Source organism: Crassostrea angulata, chromosome 4 (assembly GCF_025612915.1).
Source record: "Crassostrea angulata isolate pt1a10 chromosome 4, ASM2561291v2, whole genome shotgun sequence".
In the NCBI taxonomy this organism is placed as follows: domain Eukaryota; kingdom Metazoa; phylum Mollusca; class Bivalvia; order Ostreida; family Ostreidae; genus Magallana; species Magallana angulata.
The window spans coordinates 40110732-40135677 of record NC_069114.1 but is presented as its reverse complement, the minus strand read 5'-3'; the positions used below and the strand labels follow the sequence as shown (position 1 = coordinate 40135677).

The 24946-nt window shown below is 33.4% G+C and overlaps 1 protein-coding gene across 5 annotated transcripts; it reads right to left on the bottom strand.

Annotated features, from left to right (window-relative positions):
• Nucleotides 1-1709: 1709 nt before the first annotated feature.
• On the bottom strand, nt 1710-23405 carry LOC128180217 (SH3 and PX domain-containing protein 2A-like). Of its 5 annotated transcripts, XM_052848140.1 has the most exons (12): nt 23001-23405; nt 22566-22646; nt 22201-22276; nt 21800-21876; nt 20408-20505; nt 10220-10377; nt 8295-8405; nt 7673-7790; nt 7057-7330; nt 6621-6734; nt 6301-6408; nt 1710-5619 (listed from the first exon to the last, which is right to left on the bottom strand). In XM_052848140.1, exons 1-12 carry the CDS (start codon nt 23082-23084, stop codon nt 3769-3771), a joined length of 3150 nt encoding a protein of 1049 aa, XP_052704100.1. In that variant the 5' UTR covers nt 23085-23405; the 3' UTR covers nt 1710-3768. The 5 variants fall into 5 exon arrangements, with proteins under 5 accessions (XP_052704100.1, XP_052704102.1, XP_052704104.1 ...); XM_052848142.1 differs by lacking the exons at nt 20408-20505; nt 21800-21876; nt 22201-22276; nt 22566-22646; nt 23001-23405 and adding an exon at nt 17803-18341; XM_052848144.1 differs by lacking the exons at nt 20408-20505; nt 21800-21876; nt 22201-22276; nt 22566-22646; nt 23001-23405 and adding an exon at nt 17298-17732.
• Between the last annotated feature and the right edge of the window lie 1541 nt (nt 23406-24946).

Sequence of the window (24946 nt, the reverse complement as noted above, 5' to 3'; positions counted from 1 at the left end):
ATGCACTACCTGAAATTAATGCACGCAGGCCTATGGTATACATTGATTGTACATTTTTGTATGAGGGTGTAATGCTTCGTTTAACAATGCAAGTTTTATTTTTAAAAAAAATAGAAAAAAAAAAAAAAAAAAAAAAACCTAGAACGCGGCTTCCAGTTGAAGGCAATGGATTTCCAGTTTTCGTAATGGCACATCTTCTGACGTTTTCCTGGCATGTAAAATATCAAAACCGATAAAAAAGCCAGGAAAACGTCAAATATTTCGGACTAAAAAAAACCAACGGAAACATTTGTAAGAATTGAAAACTCTTGTGTTTAGTTAAAAATTGTTATTTTTTAAGATGAGGGAACAAGATAGCGCAAACACCCATTTGCTTTATTGTAAAATTCAATTTTTTTTCTCATTTATATTAAATCTATTTGATAATTTTATGTTAAAAGTTTAAAGAAAAAAATTCCAACTAAAATTTTGCAATTGCAAACGATAAGACCTAAAGTGTTCGTGGTATCGAACCCACATTCTAAAAAACCTAGTTCTGTGAGGCACCATCTTCCCATGCAATTCATCATAAGTTTCTGATCCACTCCGCTCCACATAAACCGTATTATCTCCCAACCCCCAATCAAGATTTGTTGATGACCGGGGGGGGGGGGGGGGGGGAGAGAAATATTACAGATGACAAAAACCTACATCTTGAGTATTGATATAAATATATTTTAGAGTGCTTAATCAGTATACTATATATAAGGATGAAGAAAATGAAAAACTGTCATAAAATCATTAAATCTTAGTTGATCTTAATGACAAGTGAAAAGCTGTCAATGTGACAGCAAACTTGGTTTCCTTTTATGTGAACTGTATCCATAATCCATGTCAACCCGTATCCAGTGAAATGGTGTACCCTATATGCAATATTTTGCCAAAAAATTACTGATTTCAAAAGCTGGTATTTTTTTCATAAGTAATCGAAAATCAAAATCCTAGCAATATGCACACCTCTGATATATGTACAATCAATCTGCAAAAGAACAATTTCCTATCTTGAAAACTGTAGGAGGAGTTATCCGTACAATGAGGGTACCCTTTTGGCAGCCGCCCGCCATTTTCACCGTTTTAATAACCGGATTTTTCCGTTGGAAAACCCGGTTAAAAATTGCAGGTGCACATCCTCAGATGGTGTTCAACATATGTGTATATTTTCAGACTGTTCCAAGCAGTAGTAAAAAATTCCATGGGTGAGGGGACAAAATTGCGTCTTCATATTGACGGACAGACCGGGTGGAAACCAATATACCCCCCCCCCCCCAACGAAGTTTTTTTTTTTTGGGGGGGGGGGGGGTATAAATATTTTCTTAAGTCTGCTTGTTCTTACAGGTAGGGAGAAGGGTGATGTTGGTATTTATTTTTCAGATTCCGTAATTATGTTTTATTTTATAACACACTTTTATATTTGGAAATATAGCTTAAATGGAATATATCCTCTATAACAACTTCATTCATAAGCAATCAATTACTTCTTGCATGCTATAATATGGAAAATCCTAAGTATTCTAAATCCAAAAATAGCCTGGTAATGTACCCTGAATTTTTTTGCATAAATAAGCTTAGAAGCTTATAAATATGGAAAATTATCTAAAATCGTACGTGAAACATCTCTGTGTCCTGAAACATCCTAACTGATGTACACTCTCATTGACAAATACAAATCCTTTGTTTTTGTGTGTATTTTATTTTTGCATGATACACATACTTACAGATGGTAAAAATATATTCAACAATGGTAAATTTCCCCCAAAACTGGAAGAAACAGTGGAAGACACCAATTTTTTTTGTAGAAAAATATACCTTTAAACACTGACTTAACAACTGAAGCTTTTTCTCTGCTTCGGCAAGCCATGAAAGCAAGATGTCATAGTTCATTCACAACATATAGCCAGATTTAAAACTGGCATAAATTAATTGAAGGAAAATTAAAATACTTTGAAATAAAATGCAGAATAAAAATGAATATGAAAAAAAATGAAAAAAAAACCCTGTTGTAAATGCTTATGAATGGGCAAATCTCATTCCAAGACTCATTAGGCTAAATTACATGTAAGCAAATATACCAAAATAAAATGAAAAGTGTTAAATTTGGATTCAACACAATCAAATTACACATCAATATAAAGATTTTTTGTTTTATTTTACAGGGTCTCTTCGAATTAATTAATTACCTGGTATTCAAATTAAGTCTACTTTCTATATTTTATTCAATTAAAGTTAAATTAAAATCATCAAATGGTGTACCGGTACATGATTGTTAATTATTAAATCAAATCAGTATCTCCGAGAAATGCCCGATTCTACTATGTCATCGTAATCATCCTCTTGTTCGCTGGTTTGGTCTTTCTGTAAAAACATAAGCAAAGAGAATATTTTTTTTTACAGCAAAACAAATTTACACATATAATGAAAGAATAATTTTTCAGATATAACCCTTATGATTGACAGTGTTCAAGATGTAAAATCGCCAAAGTTTAATATAATCTACATGTATTAATCTAACCAATAATGAATATAAAAAATTATTATGTACAATGTACTTTACTTAACCTTATTTTATAAATGATATACTGTGTACAGGGAAATATTCGCCCCTGTGTTATTTTCGCCTCTTTTATCCTCATTGTCAGAGGACGAATTTAAGACTGGTCAAATTCTATATTGCAAACAAATATCTTTGTTAACATTACTGCATGTGGAGAATTCAAGACAAGGTTAAACCGTTTGCAGTTGTAACAGGGCGAAAATGACATGGGGCAAAAATAACCCTGTATGCAGTACTCATTAGCATTACAACGGTTAAATTAATCATTATCTATGATCTGTGTAAGCATTATAAATAAAACATCATTCATAAAAAGTCGCATCTTATACACAAACATGTAAATCAGTCAAAATAGTGGCAGCTTTTTCAAGGTTCATTTTCACACGTAACAGTACAATACTTGATCACGATGAAAAGTGACCTCACAACCTTTAACTCATAAAGAGACATTTGATTCAAAATTTCTTCATATTCTCATCCATTTATCAAAAGATTCCAGCATATACTTAATAATAATATATACAATCTATATCACAATGAGCAAACAATGATATGTATAGTCATGCATAGATTAACAAATATGTCATGCAATCATTTACAGTCAAATTTGTAGAAAATATTTCATACAATATGCATAGACATAGCTGGCGAGTTTGAGTATAAGCCATTTCTTATCTTCCAATATAAATGCATGTGACATTATATATATAGTAAAGAAAATACTTATCAAAAACGTGGATATTCTGTCTCTGACTTGAGGTAAACAACATTTAAATACATGCATTCAGCACTAAGGTTTGTACCACAGTCAAACAGTCATCAATTAAATTGTAATTAATGTAATTACTGTACATTTAGCATAGATTTTATATATGAAGTCAAGTCAATGGTCATAAAAAAGGCATTAATATTAGCACCATCTCTCTCTCTCTCTCTCTCTCTCTCTCTCTCTCTCTCTCATAAATACTACAATGAATAAAATCAGCTCTTTTTTACTCCCACACACACAGTAAATGTTACATATGATATAAACTTGATTAGATCCAATCCAATGGAAGATTATTTATAACAGTCTCAAAATTTGAACACAGTATTACTTAAATACTGCAGCAATTTATATTGCACATGAATGATACTGAAGGAATGGTTATAGATGTTCAAGAGCATACATCTTCCTTTCACACCTCCTCCAGATACTCAGCAGGTACCCATCCTTCCTTCCCATCAACCCTTGCATACCACCAGTCATCTTCAGATGCGTCCAGCACTTCCACCACCAAGCCCTCTTTAAAGCCAAGCTCTGTCTCGCTCTCGGGTACAAACTCCGCACAAGTTCTATATTTCACAGACGTCACAGAGTTGCTTCCCTCTTCAGGGGAGGTAAATCCAGAGTCACACACAGGAGAGGGTGGTCTGTCTCCCACCCCACAGGGTGCAATGTATGTTACTGGTGCCCAGCCTTCACTGGTTCCCACCCTCACTAACCACCATCCGTCTGTTTTATCCAACACTTCCAGTATAACTCCTTCTTCAAATGAGATTTCTCCATTTCCTTCTGCTTCATATTTTGCCATGGATTTGTAAGCTTGAACAGAAGATTTCATAGATGTCACTTCTTTCACATTGTTTTCAACCTTTGAACTATAAACTTTTTGAACAATTGGTGATTTTTTAGGAATTGGAGGTTTAACTTCAGCATTTGTGTCTTGTTTCCCACCAATGTTGGAAGAAAGTTTTGAAGCCAATTCTTTTGCAAAACCAGATTTAACTGGAGGCTCATTATTATTCTCCCCAGGAACCACAGTTTTTGTTTCTTCTTTAGGTAAGGTTGGTTTTTTAGGTTTAGCCAGAACTGGTGGTTTTGATTTCGGTTTAGTGGATTCTTTCTTCCAACCTCCCTTTGATCCTGGTTCAAACCTTGACTTTGGCACTGCTGCCACAGAATTCTCTTTTCCTTCAGTCTTTTTCACCATTATCTTAGGAGGAACCATTGGCTTTTTATCCTCACTAACAGTCTTTTCTGGAATCAAAGGCTTCGTTGGAAATGATTTCTTTGGTTTTTCCACGGCACTATAGTGTTGTGATGTAGTCACTTCTACATTTGATTGTCTCCTTAACCTAGCTTGTAAAGCATTAGTCAACTCTGAGCTTTCTTCCTGCATACTGAATCTTTTCTGGGCCCCTTCATTCTTATTGGGTGGTTTAAGATGATTCCTTAGTCTATCACCTTTGGGCAGTACAGCTGGCTTTCCTGTCAAAGATTTATCTGTAAATTCTGGATTTGATTTTGTTTGTGAAATTGGCAGCTGGGAAATTTGTACACCTGACTTTTTAGGGTAAGTGTTAAAATTTGCATCCTCTGTATTACCACTTTCATCTACCATTGTCTTTCGAGATTCAAACTTTGCCTTCAGAAGTTCAGCTAAATTATTCCCTCCATCACTGTGTATTCTCTCCCTTGGCACTTGTTTTGTCAATGGACTTGGGGATTTTCTTCCAGCACTGCTGGGTACAACTGCTAGCTTTGGAGGAAGAATGGGCTTCTTGTCTGAGTCAGAACTGGAATTGGACGACTGAGCCTCAAGCCCAGGCTTTGAGACCTCCTCTGATGGTTTGGAACCATTCCTAGTTTTCAATGCAGCTGCAAGTGAAGATCGATCAATGGGTGGTGGGCCTGTTTTGCTATCATTACTGGTCGCCATGGCAACCGGTGGAGGTGGTGGTTTAGAAGTGGGTCGCTTAATGGCAGCATTCTGGTTCTTCATCAATCTCCTATCTACTTGTTTTGGTGGAGCAGAGGATGGTCTATCATTGACAAATCCTGGTTTGAGTTTATTCTGCAGTTCAGAGATAGAAAATCTGGGTTTTTCTCCCTCCCCTGGACTTTTCACTGGGACCTCATAATCGACCTCCTCGTATGCATTTGTATGGGCGGGAGTGGCTTCAGGATGTTCATAATCTTCGTCATCGCTACTTTCTATTGCCACTTCTGAATAGGCATCATTGCTTACATTAGATACATGATTATCCTGAGAAAGAAGAGAGACAGAAAATAGAACAGTGATTACACAAGATTTCACAATTCAGGGTTTTTCATCCATGTAAAGAAAATATCCAATTCTTTTAACTTCAAGTTTACTACAAAAAGCTGATTTTTTCCCCTTTTATAACCAAGTAGGAATAAAAACCCTGAATTATAGTTCATGCAAAACACTCTATAATATATACATTATAGGAATTTGAAAAATTAGAGTTTAACATATTTTCATACGAAAATTTATTCAATTTTGAGAACAATTTACTAGTAAGATGTTATAATATAATATTTAAGTTAATGTTTCAAATGCTTTGTTAATTTTATATGTTTCAAATGCTTTGTTAATTTTATAACAAAATATAGAAACGTAATATATTTCAGATTATATTTCATATTGTAAAAATACATGCCAGGAATAGTAAAAATAGAGTTTCCAATTTTAGAGACACTGTAATATATAGCATGCATAGAATATTTTTTAAGTTTCTATCTAACTCTTTGATTCTCTTCATTCTAGAGTCTTACAGCTATCACGTCATCCAACCCTAAATTATCATTATGTACTGTAAAACTATCTTTAAAGAACCTGGGTAATTTGACTGTATTTTGTGTTTGAAACATTTTATAGTACTTTTTTAAGTAAATGATCCCTGAATGTTATTCTCCTATCTACCTCTGGTATAGCATCCATTTCCTTGCTCTCTATGAAGGTGGAGGGGGCCCATCCTTCCTTACCCCCAATACTAACAAACCACCATCCATCAGCCGTCTTCTCTTTAACCTGAGAACAAGCATTACCTATGTTAGAATATTATTGAATTATAAACACCATGCATATCAAATCAAAATGATACCACTTAACAGTTAAAAATAAAAGAAAGTTGGGAAATACTTCATTGATCTTCTGTTATTTTACTCTACATCTGTGACACACATTGTATACTGTTATCATAATTCTGAACATTACTTTTTTCTTCAGAAAAAAAATCCAACCTCCACACTTTCGCCTCTAGAGAAGCTGATGCCATCCCCCACAGTGTCTGTGAAATCAGCGATAGTTACATACTGAGACTTGGTCACCTTGGGAGGTTTAATGTCCACTTTTATCTACAATTAAAATGTATTTTTGAATAGAGCAAGATGGTTTATATAGGTTACCTCCCTTACCATAATTGCCTCTAGCTAAAATATGACACCTTCAAAAAGTACTTGGTATGCATTGTCCAATAATTCAAATTGTTTATATTGGTAACCTCCTCTACTCCTTTTTACAGGTGTTATGTGGATTAAATTTTAATTTGAAGTATCAGTAATCATATATTGTGTCAACTTTAACGAATATGTATTCTTCAACAATGCAATTAATGTTTTAAATCTGTTATTCTTTCCTACCATTTAATATCAATTACTAGATCTGTTATTTACTTACATTTTTAATAGAGTTCTGTCTAGGGGGTGGTCGAAGGGACCCTCCCCTCTCCAGGGACCGTGATTTTTGGGACAGGTAATTTCTGATGGGTCGGGGTGGGGGGTCTGGCTCATCGTCCCAGGAATCATCTCCGTCCTCGTCCTGCATCAGGTCGCTGATGTCCTCCAGCTTGCCCACTATCTGTACACCAGAGGCCCGGGCAACCCGCTCCATGTGGGCTTTCTCTGCCTTCATCATGTACGTGGCAGGTGCCCATCCTTCTTTTCCATTTTGCCTACAAAAGTGTTACATACTAAATGTACTGTCAGGGTTTTTAAAAAAATTATGTTTCCAAACAGAAAATTTACCTATTATTACAATTATGGTATGTTTATTTGTCCCATTACAGTTGGTCAAAATTTCTACTGACTAAACTGTCTTTATATTAGACTAATTTGTCTCCAAATATGGGCAAAAGCTTTTGAAATTTGTCTCTATTGAAATGTCTTCTGCATGGCTAAATGGATCTTATATGTGATTTTTCATAAAATTTTGTTACAGAGAATAAAAAGCATTTACTTGAATAGTATAACACACCATGGGCTTTTGGCACCAGTTTCTTTGACCTTGACCTTACCTGACCCACCACCAGCCATCCAGGTTTTTCTGAATGACCTCCACCACTGTTCCTCTGTCTAGAGAGACCTCGTCCGGGTTGGAGGGGAAGTAATCCTCAGTGCAGATATACTGCTCCTCTGTAGAGTATACATCACATGAGCATAATGTTACAGATTTTAAAAATTTAAAATACTGTGCTCTAATATATTTCTCATGGAAAACTCCAGGTAAGTTCCAAACATTTATACCCGGGTACCGGTAATTGAATTTACAATGAACATTAATATATATATGCTTAGGACACTGCCAGTAAGATTTAATATAAAAGTGATCTCCAGCTCTTCCCTATTTAGGGTAACTTTACATCTTATAATCTAAATATACTGTTAATTTCTGTCAGCATAAATCATACCAGTATATGTATATAATTTTTTGTTTAAATCTTTAATCTTTAATACATGTATTTTTAAGTTCGTTTTTTAGCATCTTCTTTTTATGATAAATAATATCATAAATATCAATTCAAGTTCCACATTTAAAAGTTAACCAGGGATTGTTTCATCATGCAGTTAGTTGATTACTCTAAAAATCAAAAAGAACCATCATCTTCATAAAGGTATTAATCTTGATTAGCCAGTCACCTTCCCCCGGCCTTGCCCTCTCCCCGAGCTCCTCTTTGCCACCGTCGGCCCGTTTGAGGTAGGTACTGGGCACCCATCCTTGCTGATCCTGAACATGGACAAACCACCAGCCTGAAAATGTCACCACAACCATTCTACAGAGCCTGCTGACAATAGCTTCATCAAAGGAGTTCAAGGTCTGTATCTCTAAATTATTCGACCTATACCCTTGCTAAGCTGTAATCTAATCCTCATCTTTTGTAAGTCTTAACTCAAATGCCACTCCCTGATGTACTAAATCAACTCGCATATCTTTTTTGAATGTTATATAAACCAAACCCCACCCCAAAACTGTATAATGTGGAATCATTTAATTTTGTGGGGGTCAATTTTCGTGGATTGTGGGTTTTTTGCTTATTCGTGGGGATGTAATTTCGTGGATGCGTCGGTTTTCAGTTTCAGTAAGAAAGATAACTCTTTATAAATTTGTTTTCGTTGAGGATGTAAATTCGTGGGGGAGGGATACCAATGAATACCACGAAAATTGAGCCACCACGAATTTTATTGATTCCACAGTAACTCAAGTTCATCTCTCTAAAAAGTACAAGTAATTATCATATTTACATAACTTCCTGTTCCTGTTAAGTTACAATTGAACCCCCTCTAACAACTTTCTTACAATAAGTTTGGTGTATCTGGTAACTTTATTTATTCAAAAACATGTATTAACCCACATTTCCATCATATCTAAATTAAGTTTCTGTTAATCAAATCAATAGTGCTAAATATATATTACAGCATATCCTGATTTAATAAGCTATAAGCTGGTTTCATCTGATATAAACAATGCCTATGTTATACAATATGTGACACAAAGTAAAGAGTCTAGAGATGTCAGATGTCAACATGATTCATCTTGTCAGCAAACTTCTGAAGTTTTTTGTACAACATGACAACACCACCAGGGAGGTTTGATTCATAAAAAAAATTCATAAATACACTACCATCATTAAAATCATCACATGTAGGACATTGTTCACTCGAGTCATTTTCATACAGAAAGACACTATCTCCGTCCGTGGATGCAGTGTCATTCTCATAGAAAACAATGTCAACATGTCGGACAAATACCCCACTCTCTTCTACAGGGTCATTGGTAACTAGAAGTTTTCAAGAAAAAAATAATTGGGTAAATACATGAAGAATGAAAAAAATGAAAAGAAAATCCTTAAAATCACGCACCTTTAATTGATGATTTCAAAACATACACAAAGAAACATTTAGTGATGATTATTCAAAATTATTTCAGTTGTTATTTAGAAGAAAACACCACACCAAAAAAAAAATATATATAGAAACAAAATCTTTTTATGTGTTTTAAAAAAGGCCAACGTTTAAACAAATACAATCTGATTTAGATATTTCATCTCAGCTTGTACATTGTATTGAAATTAGTTTATGCATAGACATAAAGCAAACAACTTGCTTTTTTTGCATTTTCATTTTTCTTCTTAAACATGTGACACATTAGTTTCTAACTTGCTACAGATATATGAAGGAGGGATCTAACCTGAGTAAACTTCTAACATTTTATGTTAATATGCTGATGTTAGACTTCTTACAAACGAATAGACTTCATGATCAAATGTTCACACAGAATCAAGCATCCTGTGTTCACATGGGATCAAGCATCCAATGTTTACAAAGGATCAAACATCCCTAATTTCCACAGGATCACAAGCACTCATGTTCACACAGGTTTAAGCCTTCACTGTTCTAGAAATTATTCTAAGCTACTAACACGCTTCTTATGTTGCAAGTACTCTGTGACATGTACCATGTACTGTATTCAGTACACCGTTCCCTCTAATTGTGTATAACTCCACTACACACATCAGATTCAGTGACCTTCATGACCTGCATGACCTCCTTTATCAGATACCTACCACTCTCAGTTTTCTCAATGACCTCGACCTCTGTCCCAGCCTTAAGGTTAAGGTCCCACTTGTCCTCCTTCGTGTAGTCAGCAATGGCTCTGTACTGCTCCCCAAGTCTGGGCTCTGATATCTTACTGGCTGTGTCAAAGGTGGCCTTCTTTTTCCTCCTGAAATATAGTAACACAAATGAAAGAATCTCGATATCTGCTTGGAATTAATATCATCAGGTAAATATTCAATGTATAGAATGACAGCCAAGAAATAAGAGGAAAATGAAAGTCCATGTAAATAATTTTGATTTACTTCAGATATTAAAGAAAATATTTCCATCATTGTCTACTAGAAATTTTGTGTGAAAATCTCTAAATTTAAAACTACTGTATAATCATATTTCATTTCATTTCAATCATACAGTTTTAAGGCGCACATGGTGAAAGTCAACTCTATTTCTATCATTCTCTATAAACACATTTATAACAATCATATAAATGTGTCAGATAAAATAAATGCTTTAATATGTTATCTTTACATGAGAAAAATAATATTTACATGTTTTTCTGTACTGAATATGGGTTAACTAAATTTACAAGAGGATATACAGAGCATAGCTTCAAGTGCCTTCATACAGGTTCTGATCATGCACACTGTTACACAGGTAAGTTGTCCTGTTACCTATCACCTGTATGTGGACACTCCAGGTGATGTTTAGTATCAGGAAGCAGATACAGTTGTTATGTAAGGACTTAACAAGACATGGAACAAGAAATAACTTTATCATGTTAATCCATTTTTTTTCTTTTATATCCAGCATATGTACATATGTACCAATTATAAGAAGCATATACATGAATGTTGACAAATATTTACAGTAAGGTGTGTCAAATAATGTAACAATACATCCTTGGTAACAATTAACAATGGAATAGGGTTGGTAAGCTAGCCTTGCTATAATAAATCCTTTCTATGATCTCAGTACACCAGATAATAATATTTCCTGTTCCTCTCAAAAAGCAACGAACAATATAGAGGCGGACGACAGCCAATCACCCCCATTAACAAGCAGTAGGGAGAGAGCTATCCTATATGTGTGTTGCGTCGATGTTTCCTAATTTGGCATTCCTATCCCACATAAACACCACACGTCAGCCGTCCTGTACCTAGCTCATGTCACGTCGTATCAGAACAAAGCTTCTTACATAGCCCATTTACCAATATTAAGGGGGTTTCATTAATCAATTAATTACAGTATACCGGTATATTTTGAACATCGCTACTAACATGGGGGCAGTTGGTACAGGGATTTGTTCACCGAACAAGGATCTGTCAAATCAATGTTCAGCCGTGTTCAATCATTGTTTAATTGAGCTTCACACTACCGAATGTTATTGCAAAGGATAATTAACAAACATTAGAAAAAAAACTTGATCTTGCAACCAGTGTTCTGATTTGTAGGGTTCGAACAAGCTATTGATTAAGGTACCTGTCATATTGCATTGAAATAACAATTACTAGTCTTTTTTATGTTTGCATCTTACAAATCAAATAAAAGGAATATTAAATATGAACTGATTTAAGAAATATACTGCCTTAATAAAATAAACTTTAATATCGGTACTCTACTAACAAAATAATTCTAATATCTTGTAAGTCCATGTCACAGTTAATTAACCATCAACTTTCAATCATCTAGAGGGATATAACTATACCAGATGTTTTCTTTAATAAAACTGGTAAATGCGCTAGTTTTCAAATTCATTACCTGCATAAAGCACACAAAAATGTCCAGATTAACTCCATGAGCAAATTAAACAGAGATGGAGAATCTTCAGGATCCAACACAGGGGGTTCACGGCTCACATTGGACATGATAATATAATCCGAGTCAGAGTTTTCTGACAGAGTATCTAACTTATCCAAATTCTCCATGGCTCTTTCCAAATCGACGCAAAGGGCAACAGAAAATTTTCACCACACAGAAAGGATCATTGTTAAACTTCCCTTCAAAAGAATGCACGTAAGAAAAGAAATGTCCTTTTGTCCAAACACCCACCTACCCAACAATCTAAAGTCCATGATCACATATTGTCAAATTAAGTCAATAGTAATGAAAACAAATAAAATCAAAGTGTTATTTAGATTTCAACTCAGTAACAACGAATCTAGATCTCTATTCTTTGAAGCTAGAAAATGTAAATGAGGCACAATGTGAATGTATTTGTCCCCAGACAACTGGCCGTTTAATTAAGGAAGAACTTTCTCTCTCTCACATCCCTGTCTATCGTGATCAGTGCTGAATGATCTGTCTTCCTGACTGACAGGTGGATCTACCCCGGGGGCCCCCACCGTCCAATACATTAACAGCCCATTGTGTAGGGTTGGGTAACTTAAGTGTTGTTTTACAAGGGGTGATCATTGATCCTTTATATGTAATAAACATACATATATATGTAAAGTACCAGTATGTACTGTTATTTGGAAACCTTCATTTCTTTGACAAAATCTTGAATATTAGATAATACAATTCTCTCTCTCTCTCTCTCTCTCTCTCTCTCTCTCTCTCTCTCTCTCTCTCTTGTTAAAGGAGATAATAAAACTATATCTTGTAAAAGGGTTATCATTTTGATTAAGCTTCAAAATATTTTTTGTTATCTGACATGCATTTAAGGCCTCATACCCTCATGAGTATTGTCCGATCAATCAATAAATTTTCATTTGATTTATAGATTAAAAAAAAACCAAACAGCTTGGCACATGACAGTTAATATATGTAATGTTTTCCTCTGAAATGATGATTAACTTGTGCTTGTGCTTAAACTTGTGCTAAATGACTTGAAGTCCATGCAATAACACATCTATTTAAATATTTACAATGTCTTCTGTCGAAGATCCAGACAATAAAATCAAACAGATAATCTAATTTTCGGGAGAATTTAAGCATATGTCATCACATGAAGGTCTTATGTTTACATACATATGTAATCACACGTAACTAGACAGGGAAATTACAGGTTGAATGTGTTGTAAAGATAAACATTCACTTTCTATCAGGTGTAAATACCTGTGAAGTCTAAGCCTACAGACTTTTATCATTGTTAACCCCTTGCTAATAAAATTTTGGGGTCCATTCTTTGGATTAGAGCATACTGTACATGTAAATAAATGTACCCTTGTGACCCTTCATTTGGCAAAAAGATGACCACAATATAACATTCATATGTGCATGTACATGTATATAAGCTGCATGTATCCATCACGTTTATTTATTGTGATGGATCAAGTCTTTTTCTCTTAACTTAAGGAAACTTGAATGTTCACAAATTAAGCTTTGATGATTGCATGAATCAAAAGAACAAAATGGTCAAACATGCATTACAAATTGATCCAAGTGCAACTTGCAATTTTACCTGTGTAGTATAATATGTTCACAGTAATGTACCTTTCTAAACGATTGTATGTTTCGAGAAAATTCTTTCACTAAATAAAACTTTAAAAGTTTAAAACATTACAGACTCTCAAAGTATGTTAATTTATTTTAGCATTGTGACAAGGGCAACAACTCTAGTTTTGATATATTATCATGTCAAACACTAATTTTCATTATCTCAGAATAGAATAATTTTAAGATGAGATATCACAATTTCAGAACTCTTTTAAAGATATATAAATAAATAATGTCAATTTTTCGAGTTGTTTATGATGAGTTTATTAATTCCTGCTTTTTTAATCAATCAAATAGGTATGACAACTTTTACATTCATAAGTCTTTAAATTTCCTTGATGGGTGACTAACACTGCAGAATGACGACAGAATTTGATAACACAATACATGTACATTTAAGTAAACACAGGATACAAAAACACACAACCTCCTAAAATTAGTTAAAATCTCGATCACAACAACAGAAATTGTATGTCTGTGTGTTACAGGATTTCTTTATTTTGTACATACTCTCTCTCTCTCTCTCTCTCTCTCTCTCTCTCTCTCTCTCTCTCTCCACCCACCCATGATGCTATTAGTCATTACAGAAATAAATATTATGTTTTATCCATTCCCTCATAGTTCTTTTATCCTCCTGATGATAGAACAACAGAAACTTAACCTTGTGATTAACATGCCACATTGTAACGATTCAATCGACATGTCCAGAGTCTATGCAGTGTGTTGACAAGTGACTGACCGATCGCTTCCAGTCGTTGTGCAGACATACAGGGAGACTTTTATTTCTAGTTTATTGCAGACCCAATACAGTCCCAAATAAAGTCTCAGACTGCTCACCATATTGATCATTACTGATTCAAAACATTTGACATTGATTGTACATTAAAAGTGTACCAGCTGTATTGTTAAAAAACCTACGATTTCATAACACCTACGATTTCATAACTACTTTCACACTTAAAAAGTATTTTCTTATTAATTTTAGTTTCAGATAATTAATTACTTTTATTTAGACTTTGCACATTATTTTACATCATATAAAATGTCACTGATGACATAAGATACACATTTCAGTCATGGTCAAGGATGTTACTAGATGAGTAGGATGTAAGGGAAATTGTGTAATCCTATAAAAAATCCTTTTTTTGCACATTTAAACTCAAGTACATGTATTGTATTTAGTTTAGTACACGGTATAATCTGAATAATAACAAGGAGATAAAATAAGAAGAGAATGAAGTTTAATGGTACATGTACCAGAAGGGGAATGAGGGAAGTGAATTTGGTGGGTGTTGATTTGTTTTGGGACCCCTTCCCCAACCCCAAATTTTTGAAAGACGGTGGGTGGTTGGGGGGAAGAGGGAGTGCAACCTTAGAGAACCACTGCATCTTTATATTGAAAAAAAAAATCTGAAGATTTCTGTATGTTTACTCTTTGTTTGCTTGTATTAAGTATTTACATGGATGTCGAAGTACACTATAAACATAATCTAAAGGCACTCAGATGGGGAATGTTAAAATTAATACAGCACACTGTACATGGAAATTATCTTTAAGAAGAATTGAGGAATGACTTGTATATATATTGATTAATAAGCATGTATGAGTATACCAATACACTGATTAAATGTTGCTTTTAAAATTACATGTGCAAATATTTTTCCAGGAGAAAAAGAAAATTGTCAGAATTGTCACGGTGTGACCTGAGGTGATCATTCAAAGAAATCGGCCATAACAGGATGAACATTAGGGTAATTCCTAAATATGGCACACAGTCGTAAATACAGGAAAGGAATAGCTATAGAAATTTAAGAGCTCAATTCATATTGTCAAATGGATGATCCAATAGACAATTTAACATCACTTTTCAATTTTTTCTGCAAATATTACTTTTACTGACAAATATTTTTTTCCTTCAACCTCAGATTTCAATATTTTTTGTGATAAATACAGGGAGGTGTCAAGGTGTCTTCCGTTTAAACAAAATTGAAAAGTACACATTTATTGATCTCATAGAAAATGTCTTTTTTTCCTGGTGAAATCACCTTGCAATACAAGTGAAAATAAAAAATTAACTTACGAATCAGAAGTTTTACTAAACGAACTTTTAATCCGAGCAAAAATACTTCCAAACGAAAGTTGTGATGAATCTGCAGACTTCATTGTTTACAACACACAGACAGTGTCTCTGATCAAACCCACAACACTAAGTAAATAAATTGATCCTCCCAACACATTCACACATTGACACATAACATCACAAGTGAATTAAAAGTGGCCTAAATTTTCAGGATATGAACGGTCACTCAAGCTGGTTTGAGTCACCTAATATTAGGTAAGGGATATGATGAGAGTTTTATGATGGACAGGGATCAAATTCAGCTTAATTCTGAGTCCCATGTTTGTGGTGATTTTACATATAGGGACATATTCCGATTGCCTTGTCAGTGCAAACCACAGCTGGAAAATAGGGAGACCCCCTAACCACAACGCAAGAAATGCAGGTACCAAAGTGCTTCTATATCTTTCTGTGCAGTGCTTACTTAATGCATGATCGATGCCTTACATATCTTGGTGTTTCTTGTTGGGAGTTCTTAATTTGATGAGACATTTAAAGTACAGATTTTGTTAATAATGATTAAAATTTTTGCCAAAAACATGTAAAGCAAAATGATTTGATATGGTGTTTATATCTACATTATACCAGTAACAGGATTTATATCTAAAATTAATCCAACTAATGTACTACTCTGACACATTCAAGAGTGACAAAAAGACTGAAACACTTGCGATAAACGAATTCAGAAAAAGAGGACCTGCAGAGATAAGAACTGTAGTACAAATCTGTTATTCTTGTCAGGTTAACTTGTCTGTAAGCTTTCACAGATACAAGGGAGACAGTTTATCACAACAATAGGACAAGATTTTAAGGTTATTTAAAGATATCGTTAAATTCACTGAATCATTCGGTCACAAGGATGTCATGTGATGTTGTTTTACTCAGATCATTTAAAAATCTCTACGCGATTGACGGCTAACTGTACAGCAATGAAATTCTGTTCAACTTAATACAAAATATTGGTAGATAAATTTTAAAACATCTTGAATCGCCCACTTGACACACTTTTTTCTACTAGAGATAAAACACATTAGGGATCTGGAATGTTATTTACGGCCATCCCTACTTTATGTTTATAAATTTAGCTAACCAAAATTCAAAACATGTACGTAACTTTTAATTGAATGTCATATTTTTAACATAGTTGACTCAATACTTAAAATAAAGGAAGTAAAGTTCACCACAAACTTTAAACTGTAAAAGAAATTAAAGTAAGATGATTTGAATTCATATGCAAGCTGAAAAGGAATTTTAAAATCAATAACTTTGAATAGCAGAAATGTTAACTCATATAAAGTAACTATACACAAACACAAATTTTGTTTACGGTACTTATTTTGTTTATGACTATTAAGGATCCTCCACACACTTGGAAGAAATTATGCATACATGTCCGTTCTTCTTAATACTTAAAATATGGATTTCTAGCATGTGTTCAACTTGAAAATGACAGAATTTTTTTTTAATTTTTTGGATAAAAATCAACTTTTTGAATTTTACCACTATTCATGAAAATAAATTTAAAGTACCTGCAGTGTTCAAACTCAGGACCTGAGGGTCGGTAGATCGACGCTACACCCATTGTGCTATATACAGAGATAGACACCTATAATTGGCAATGTAAACTGTTTTATAATGGGTTAAAATTGTCATGTTGGGAAGTACTGTCATTAAAGGCAGAAGTCGATCACAGGGTGTCAAGGATCCTTAAATATTTAGGGTGAAGATATTAATTAAGGAAAAAATATCCAAATTTTCTTTCAAAATCTTCTCACAATGCTATATCTGGAATGAAGTCTTCCTTATGTTCTTCCTGCTATTGTTTGCGCTATTCTACCTGGAAGTTATTTTAAAACAGTTTTTCCTGCGTCCATCAATATACATCCTGGGTTATAGGCAGTATAATTAGAGATTCTCAAATAAACAAGAAAGTATGAATAGTGGAACTAGAAATACTGTAGAACACTATAAATCAGAACTTAAAAGTAGATAATAATACTCAATTATAAGTGTATTATACTGTTAAATACTTACTGTGCAAAATGACTAGGACTATCCACAGCCCAAGAGCTGCGAATTTTTGTGACAGTATCAGAAAAGCTATCCTTAATCCGATAAACTGCTGTCAGCATGGTTGTAACTCTAATCTATATGTCTTACAAACTGGCCTCACGTCTCTACCAAGTCAACGTAAATCAGCGCTCCCTCACAAATTGCTCATCATCAGCAGAGATCAAAGCAAGAAACAATTGTCATGTGAACCTCACCAAAATTTGCTTTTTAGTCAAACTTCTATCATAGAAGGAAGCTTTAGGGGCTGTATAATTTTTATGAGTTCCATTCTCTCATGTTCACCTGAGATAATTGAGAAGATGGCCTCAAGTTGTTTACACCAGGTGGAAATGCCTAATGTGGCGGGGAGAATTCAAATTTTTAAATGGTATCAATTGTACCATATCGTTTTCAAATGTGATGTCACCTTTATGTTTGAAAGTGAAGTTTACACAGATGATTAAATCTAGAAGAAAATCAAGAGCATTGGTAAACAGTTGTGACAATTAGCTTATTCATTCAAATATAGAATATACAAATTGTTCTATTATATATGAATATATTTTCTAATGTGATTTAAAACAATCAAATTACCAGCAATATATAAGGAAGAAAGAAAGGATATTATTCACAAACACACTAAAACAAAGACGTGGAAAAAGTCATCTACTGCCTGAGCACAATACCCTCATTATAAAAAAAAAAATATTACTGAAATTAATCAGGTGACACTGACGCTTTAATATACATGTTTACAGGTCAATCTCAGGGAAATACATTGCAACATGATAAGTTCATTAGCTGACTCACGGGGGTCGGTGTTTTGATAGAAATGGGTAAATACCAATTCAGTAAGGTCACAGTCTGTCCGAATGTTTCACATGCTTGGGGGACGCGGAAAAAGTCAACATTTGGCCGTGTCCATCACCTGCCCACTCTCTTTAATTACATATTCACACCAATTTCTCATTAGGGCTATAGAGAGGTGTCTCATGTGCAAGCAATCATCTGATGAAATTAAGCCTAAAGGCTACAGATACATGTACCGTAAAAGGACAAAATTCAAAATATATATCTACTGTGTATACATGTACAAAAGTTTAGTAGCTTGCATTTGTCTGATATTTGTCTCCATTCACCTTTTTTTCATAAAGGTGAATTTACTAGATAATTGCTATACAGGTGCAAATGGTTCACTTTTGATTTCATCCTTCTATATGTATGTAGCATATTATTCTTTCATATATTCAGTAGTAAATGTATATAATTATATACTAGTACTTACTACATGACTCTTTAAGAAAAGATCACAAAGAGTCAATAATTGAAATTCTAGCTTGTCGAAAAATACTGGCAGGTCAACCATAACAGAAATTTCTCTCACCCTGGGAGGAAGACTGAATGGGTAAAAACTACAGCAAAACTATATATAATGCAACATTTAAATTGTGTCCAAAAAATAAGAACCAGAAGAAACATTCAATGGAAGTTTGAATTACATTTTCTGTTTATAATTTCAAGTGAAAATTGTGCTTTTTCCAAAAAAAAAAAAATGTATTTCCTGCCATTACTTATCAATTTAAATTAAGTTAATTCAGAAGTTAAAACTCTCTCTGATACCAAAGTATCAAAAAAAAAATTGGATTTGCTTTAAATTGAAATTAAGTTTCATTTAATGTTTACCCTGGTACTAGGCACACATACAGGTATATCTGATTCACTTGATATAATTTATCATTATTTATTCTTATTAGAAATAAAATTCTTTATATAACTTTATATATTGATACTATTATGGATAATACAGGTACAAGTATATTGATCATTAAGAAAGATACAAATATACTTTTATCTCTTGGAAGAGGCTAATCAAATCCTATGTACGGTATAATGCAGGAATATGTGTCATTATGACAGTTTTAACTTACAAAAAACAGGAAAAAATTGATTTTTTTCTACCAGAATAGAAGACATATTTACATCAATTGAAATAAATCAACCAGAGATCAACTCATCAATTCATTGCCCAATTAATTCAGAGTCAATGTCCCATGTACAGAACATTGCAATATGCATAAATATGCTGTGCTCAAAACACTGACAGAAGTTACTTTTCTGGTGGACTATGTAAAAAATCTATTATGCTCCCCAACCTCCAAATCAAAAACCCAGAGTTGATCAATCTGTATATGTTATATGAACATCACTCAATGCAAAGAATACATATTAGTTCATGATGGGAATTGGAACTATACTTTCAATTAGGTTTCTGGTTAATTAGAATGGTATTTGCTATCAATTACCGGTTACAATCAACAACTCAATTATTTTAAAATTATTACATTTCCTGATGATAAAAACTTGCAGGTTTTGTGGATAAACCTTCCCAGCACATTTATGTTTATAAAACGTTACAAACTCCATTGTTACGTAATAATTTTATCAAGCAACTCTCTGATGTAACATTTTCGATTGATCTAGCCTACTCTGCCATTAGATTTTTTTTTTGCTATTTATGAAAATGAAAAGGATATGATTGAATTTCAAATAAATTGATATAGTGTTGAAGTACTGGAGTAGTACTTACTCATTGTCTGAGGGTGGGTTGATGTCGTCTTCTTCCACACTAAAGAAGTCCCGCACCTCTTCACACTGCGATATCCTCTCGTCTAGATTAATCAGGGCCTTCAATACAATATAGCATAGTCAGCAAAATATCTATAATTTAGAAACGCTTTTTGTTTACACATCTACTTTAATGTCAAAAATAAAATGTAACTTGAATTTAATCAAATATTGTTGTCTTAACTAGTTGAAGCATTTAAAGAAATAAAATCTTTTTATACAATAATCTGTTTTTTAAACTTTTTTCTAAAGTAATTTTTGCTGTACATCCAATCATTTTGTAATATCTTTATGATAAAATGATAAGGAGTATAATATGTACCCTTTCCCATCCCCAAAAGTTACTACATAATCATACTTCTGTCATACTTTTACATAGTCAAAATCAACGGAAACAGGTTGAGTATATACATTGTATTGAACATTCATTGTAAATAGTTAGTTCACATAATATCATATGTGTAATATATATACATGTATTGGGACTAAAGGGTTTTTCCTAAAAAAAATATAGTGTATAATATAAAGCTATTCATACACTAGCAGCACTGGTTATATATATGCATGCATGTACATTGAAAGGATTATATAATCCTACAGTGCTGGTCAATATATATACATGTACATAACAAAAAGACTACATCCTAAAGTTTACTTATGATCTATTTAAAGTTCATATATCATGTCAGAGTGTGCCAGAGTTAGCCAATTAGTACCAGTGCATGTATTAGTATGCACTTTTGAAATACATGAAATATTTGCCCCATTTTATTTTTTGCCCTTACAATTTTGGCAAGCAATCAAATTATTCAAGACTGCGCAAATTCAAAATTTGGTTTTTTTTTTTACAGAGTTGTGTTGTTTAGAAAGAGTGTCAATTATAGATTCTAATGTCTGGGTGAATTTAACACATGGTAGAACCGTTTTCAAGACTTGGCGTAAAATGGCGAAAAAAAACAGGGGCAAAAAATAACACTGTAGACGGTAGCTTAATGAAACACGGCAACTTTCAATATAGTAAACATGCAAATTTTTTGGTGGGGAATACCAGTACATTTTCTATTCATAGATTTGGACAAGTGGAATTCTTCATTTAATAAATGAAGAGGAAGGGATTACTTCTAAGAAGCTCAACTTAATCAGTTACGAGAATAACTTATAATTGCATGATCAAAAAAATTCCTGCTCCTGAATTGTTATTTTCCTGATCTGTAGTTTTGATATTGATTCATTCATTAAGTTGGAGGTTTTTTTTTTTTTACTTCCTTGATTCAAAGATTGGTAGGGGTATTCAGTTACATAGAATTTGATACGACTGGGGTTGATGTACATGATTCATAAGGAAGATAAATACCTTGCAGTAATCATCAATATGACTGAGTCTCTTCACTGCTACATCCCGCACTTGACTGCGGCCAAAATATATTTTTCCTGTAATTGAAAACTTTACTTGTATACTCGTTCACCAAATACATTAAAATAAATTGAAAAAAAAAAACACGCAAAATTTCTTTATTAAAGATTTAAAATTTCAGGGTAGGGATCGTGGTTTTGATTGCATGGGAAGGGCAATACTTGTCTGCATGTGAGAAAGCTTACAGTATTATGCAGTGTTGTAAAAATGAGACAATGATATCAATACACCTTAGATAAGGTTATTTCACTCTTCTTTTGAATGAACAATGAACAGGTTATCGGATCGCTGGGAAAGAAACAGTCTACTGATTACACAACAAAAGGCTCTCATGGTTATACCTGGAAGAAATGGAATTACTCGCTGATTGGGATCTAGCTGTCCTGATTCTACAGGAAATTTCTCCAGCAAGGAATGCTTAAAAAATACAAGGGACAATCATTATCAATTGAATATGCTATATGTTCTGTGTACCATTCTTTCCCATTATATTATAGTTGCTAAACCACATTCTATAATAAATTCATATTTTGTAATAATTATCAATTATGATTTATTATTGAAAAAGAAAAACTCTTTAATAATTTTATTTGTAACACGAAAAGTTCATTATATCTCAAGTTTCTTTAGAATTCTATGAAATCAATTAAAAAATAAGGACACTTTTTCAGCTCAGTTTCTTTAATCATTCCTGTATATAACTTACTTGAAAATCAAAAAATCTGCTATATCGTCTGTAAATTACTTTGACTTTCTTATTTGACCAGGTCACTTTGATGATATACACCTTAAGTAAAATGAAACCAGAAATGATAAATAATACAATGTACATGAATATGTTAACAAATCTTACAGATAATCTTTGTAATAAAAATCATTTGTTCATACAAGTGTAATGTTATCTATAAGTGCATGGTCAAGAAACCTATGTCAAGTGTTTAATTCATGGGCGTAAGCTTGTCATTAAATAAAATTCTGTTAGGGTTTTAAGTTGACAGCAGTATCAGCAGTTATATCATAATAAAGGAACCCGGGAAATATATTTTCAAGTCATATTAGCAAGTTCTCATTTCATTAACATTATGACAGACAAGTAATAAACAGATAAACTGCTGATAAACTAAGTAAACAGTGAACTCACATAATGTTTACTAGGTTTTCTCCGTTTCTGTACGTCGTAAACATCCACATTTATGATCTTCAGCTCACCTCCCCGAGTTCCCATTTCGCCTTTACTCTGTTTTTTAACTTATATCATTTCCAAACAACTTGCCCCGCGTGTTGTATCAATCACCCGTGAGTCAACTTTGTAAAAACATAACAAAACAAAACTGTAGGCTACGTCACTACCGGAAATAAGCTCTTCAGATTATGCAGCTTCGTACTTATATAGGCGAATACTGACACGGGTAAACTTGGCAGTTTATATAATGGACAGTCGTAACTAACCTAATTCACCTGAAATACAATCCTGCATTCACCTGTGTCAAATCACATTGATCTCATTTCATGCCAAACCACTGTAAAGCGAGATAACTTGCGTGTCCGATAATACCGCGCAAACAACGGAGTACAATATACATCTGGACGGATTACTAATTTGGTGGCTTTATATCATCTAACTTCAGTTATATATATCGTAATTTTTCAACATTGTCATACAATTAATTCAATTTAAGATTATTTGATTAGCATTTGATTTTCACAAATTTATGTTTCAATTTTTATAATCTAATGAATAAAATAAAAATATTAAATTAAAATAAAAATGAAATTTAAATTAAAAAAATATGTATGCCGATCACTTTATTTAAAATGCGACTTAAGTTATACATGTTGGTGACACTTGGTTTCCTTTTGAAAGTAAGACTTCAACTTTGGTGTCAATATGATATATGGTGGTACATGTACATAGGCGTCGGACCTGGTAAGAAATTTTTTTTCGAACTATAGATGTACCCCCCTCCCCCACGGATTAGGATTTTCATGATTTTGGGAATTAGGTTTTTTACTCTCAATATTTCTGAGGATTAGTCTAGCCCCCCCCCCCCACTTTCAATTTGCTTCCGACGCCAGTGCATGTAGGAGCAAAAGAGATTGCGAGTTTGGGGGTGGGGGTGGTCGTAACGTGGCTCGTCCATTCCTCCTTTCTTGTTTTAAACGGGGGGGGGGGGGGGTTCAAAAGTTCTGTTATTTAATTCAAATGCGGTAAATCTTGTGACTGATGGATTTACTTATAATAGAAATTTACTTCAAACTGTGTCAAAATTGTGATCTCGGTTTAACTTTAACTTTAAAATGAAAGTTTTAACTTAGCTTCTACACTTCCCATGAAAAAGGCCAGCAAAGCTTACTTTAAAATCAAGAAGGCAATTGGACTGGATAACCCGTGTCATCTGTTGTAACTTTGAGAACAACTTTTTGACTCTATAGTAACTCCGGTTCTTCTCTACTATATTATAAGGTAGGGAGTTTATATTTACTAACATTGATGAAAATTCTATTATAGAAAATTTCCCATGGAATTTTAGGTGTAAACAGTAGAACTTCTAATTCTCCTTGCAGGGCAGAACTAGGTATATAGACATCCTTTATGGACAAAAATACATTTTTTGAAATCAATTACTAGTACCTCTGAAAATACATTTGGTGTTTAAAATCTTTATAGCAACAGTTCATACAAATTCATGGACAAAATACATGTTTTCAGCTATTAATAATTTAGAGTTTACATTTAATTATTAACGACAAAGGAAGTTTAATAAACCCTTTTTAAAGGGAGGAGTCTTTTCTGGTTTTCGACTTGTCAAAAGTAAATTTCATTAAACATTCATTAAATAACGATGAAAGGAAATTAAAACATCATATTTTTCTTTCCTTTTTTTACTTTCATACAACTTGGCACATAAATAGTAATCAAAGTTTAGAATCTAACAAGGACTATATTTTTGGCGGAACATTGGCGTATAGGAAAATATCACAATTTCAATTTCAATATCTTTATTAACCAATTAAGGGCCCTCAAGGGGCAACATGAAGACTGTTGACATACAACATCCAATGAACATAAAACATTCATATCACATG

Coding starts and splice junctions, on each gene's coding strand:
- LOC128180217 (XM_052848140.1), bottom strand. CDS start 23,084: ATGGGAACTCGGGGAGGTGAGCTGAAGATCATAAATGTGGATGTTTAC. Junction 21,877..22,200: donor AGTAATTCCATTTCTTCCAG/GTATAACCATGA, acceptor TTTCAATTACAG/GAAAAATATATTTTGGCCGC. Junction 6,735..7,056: donor GACAGAACTCTATTAAAAAT/GTAAGTAAATAA, acceptor TTTTAATTGTAG/ATAAAAGTGGACATTAAACC.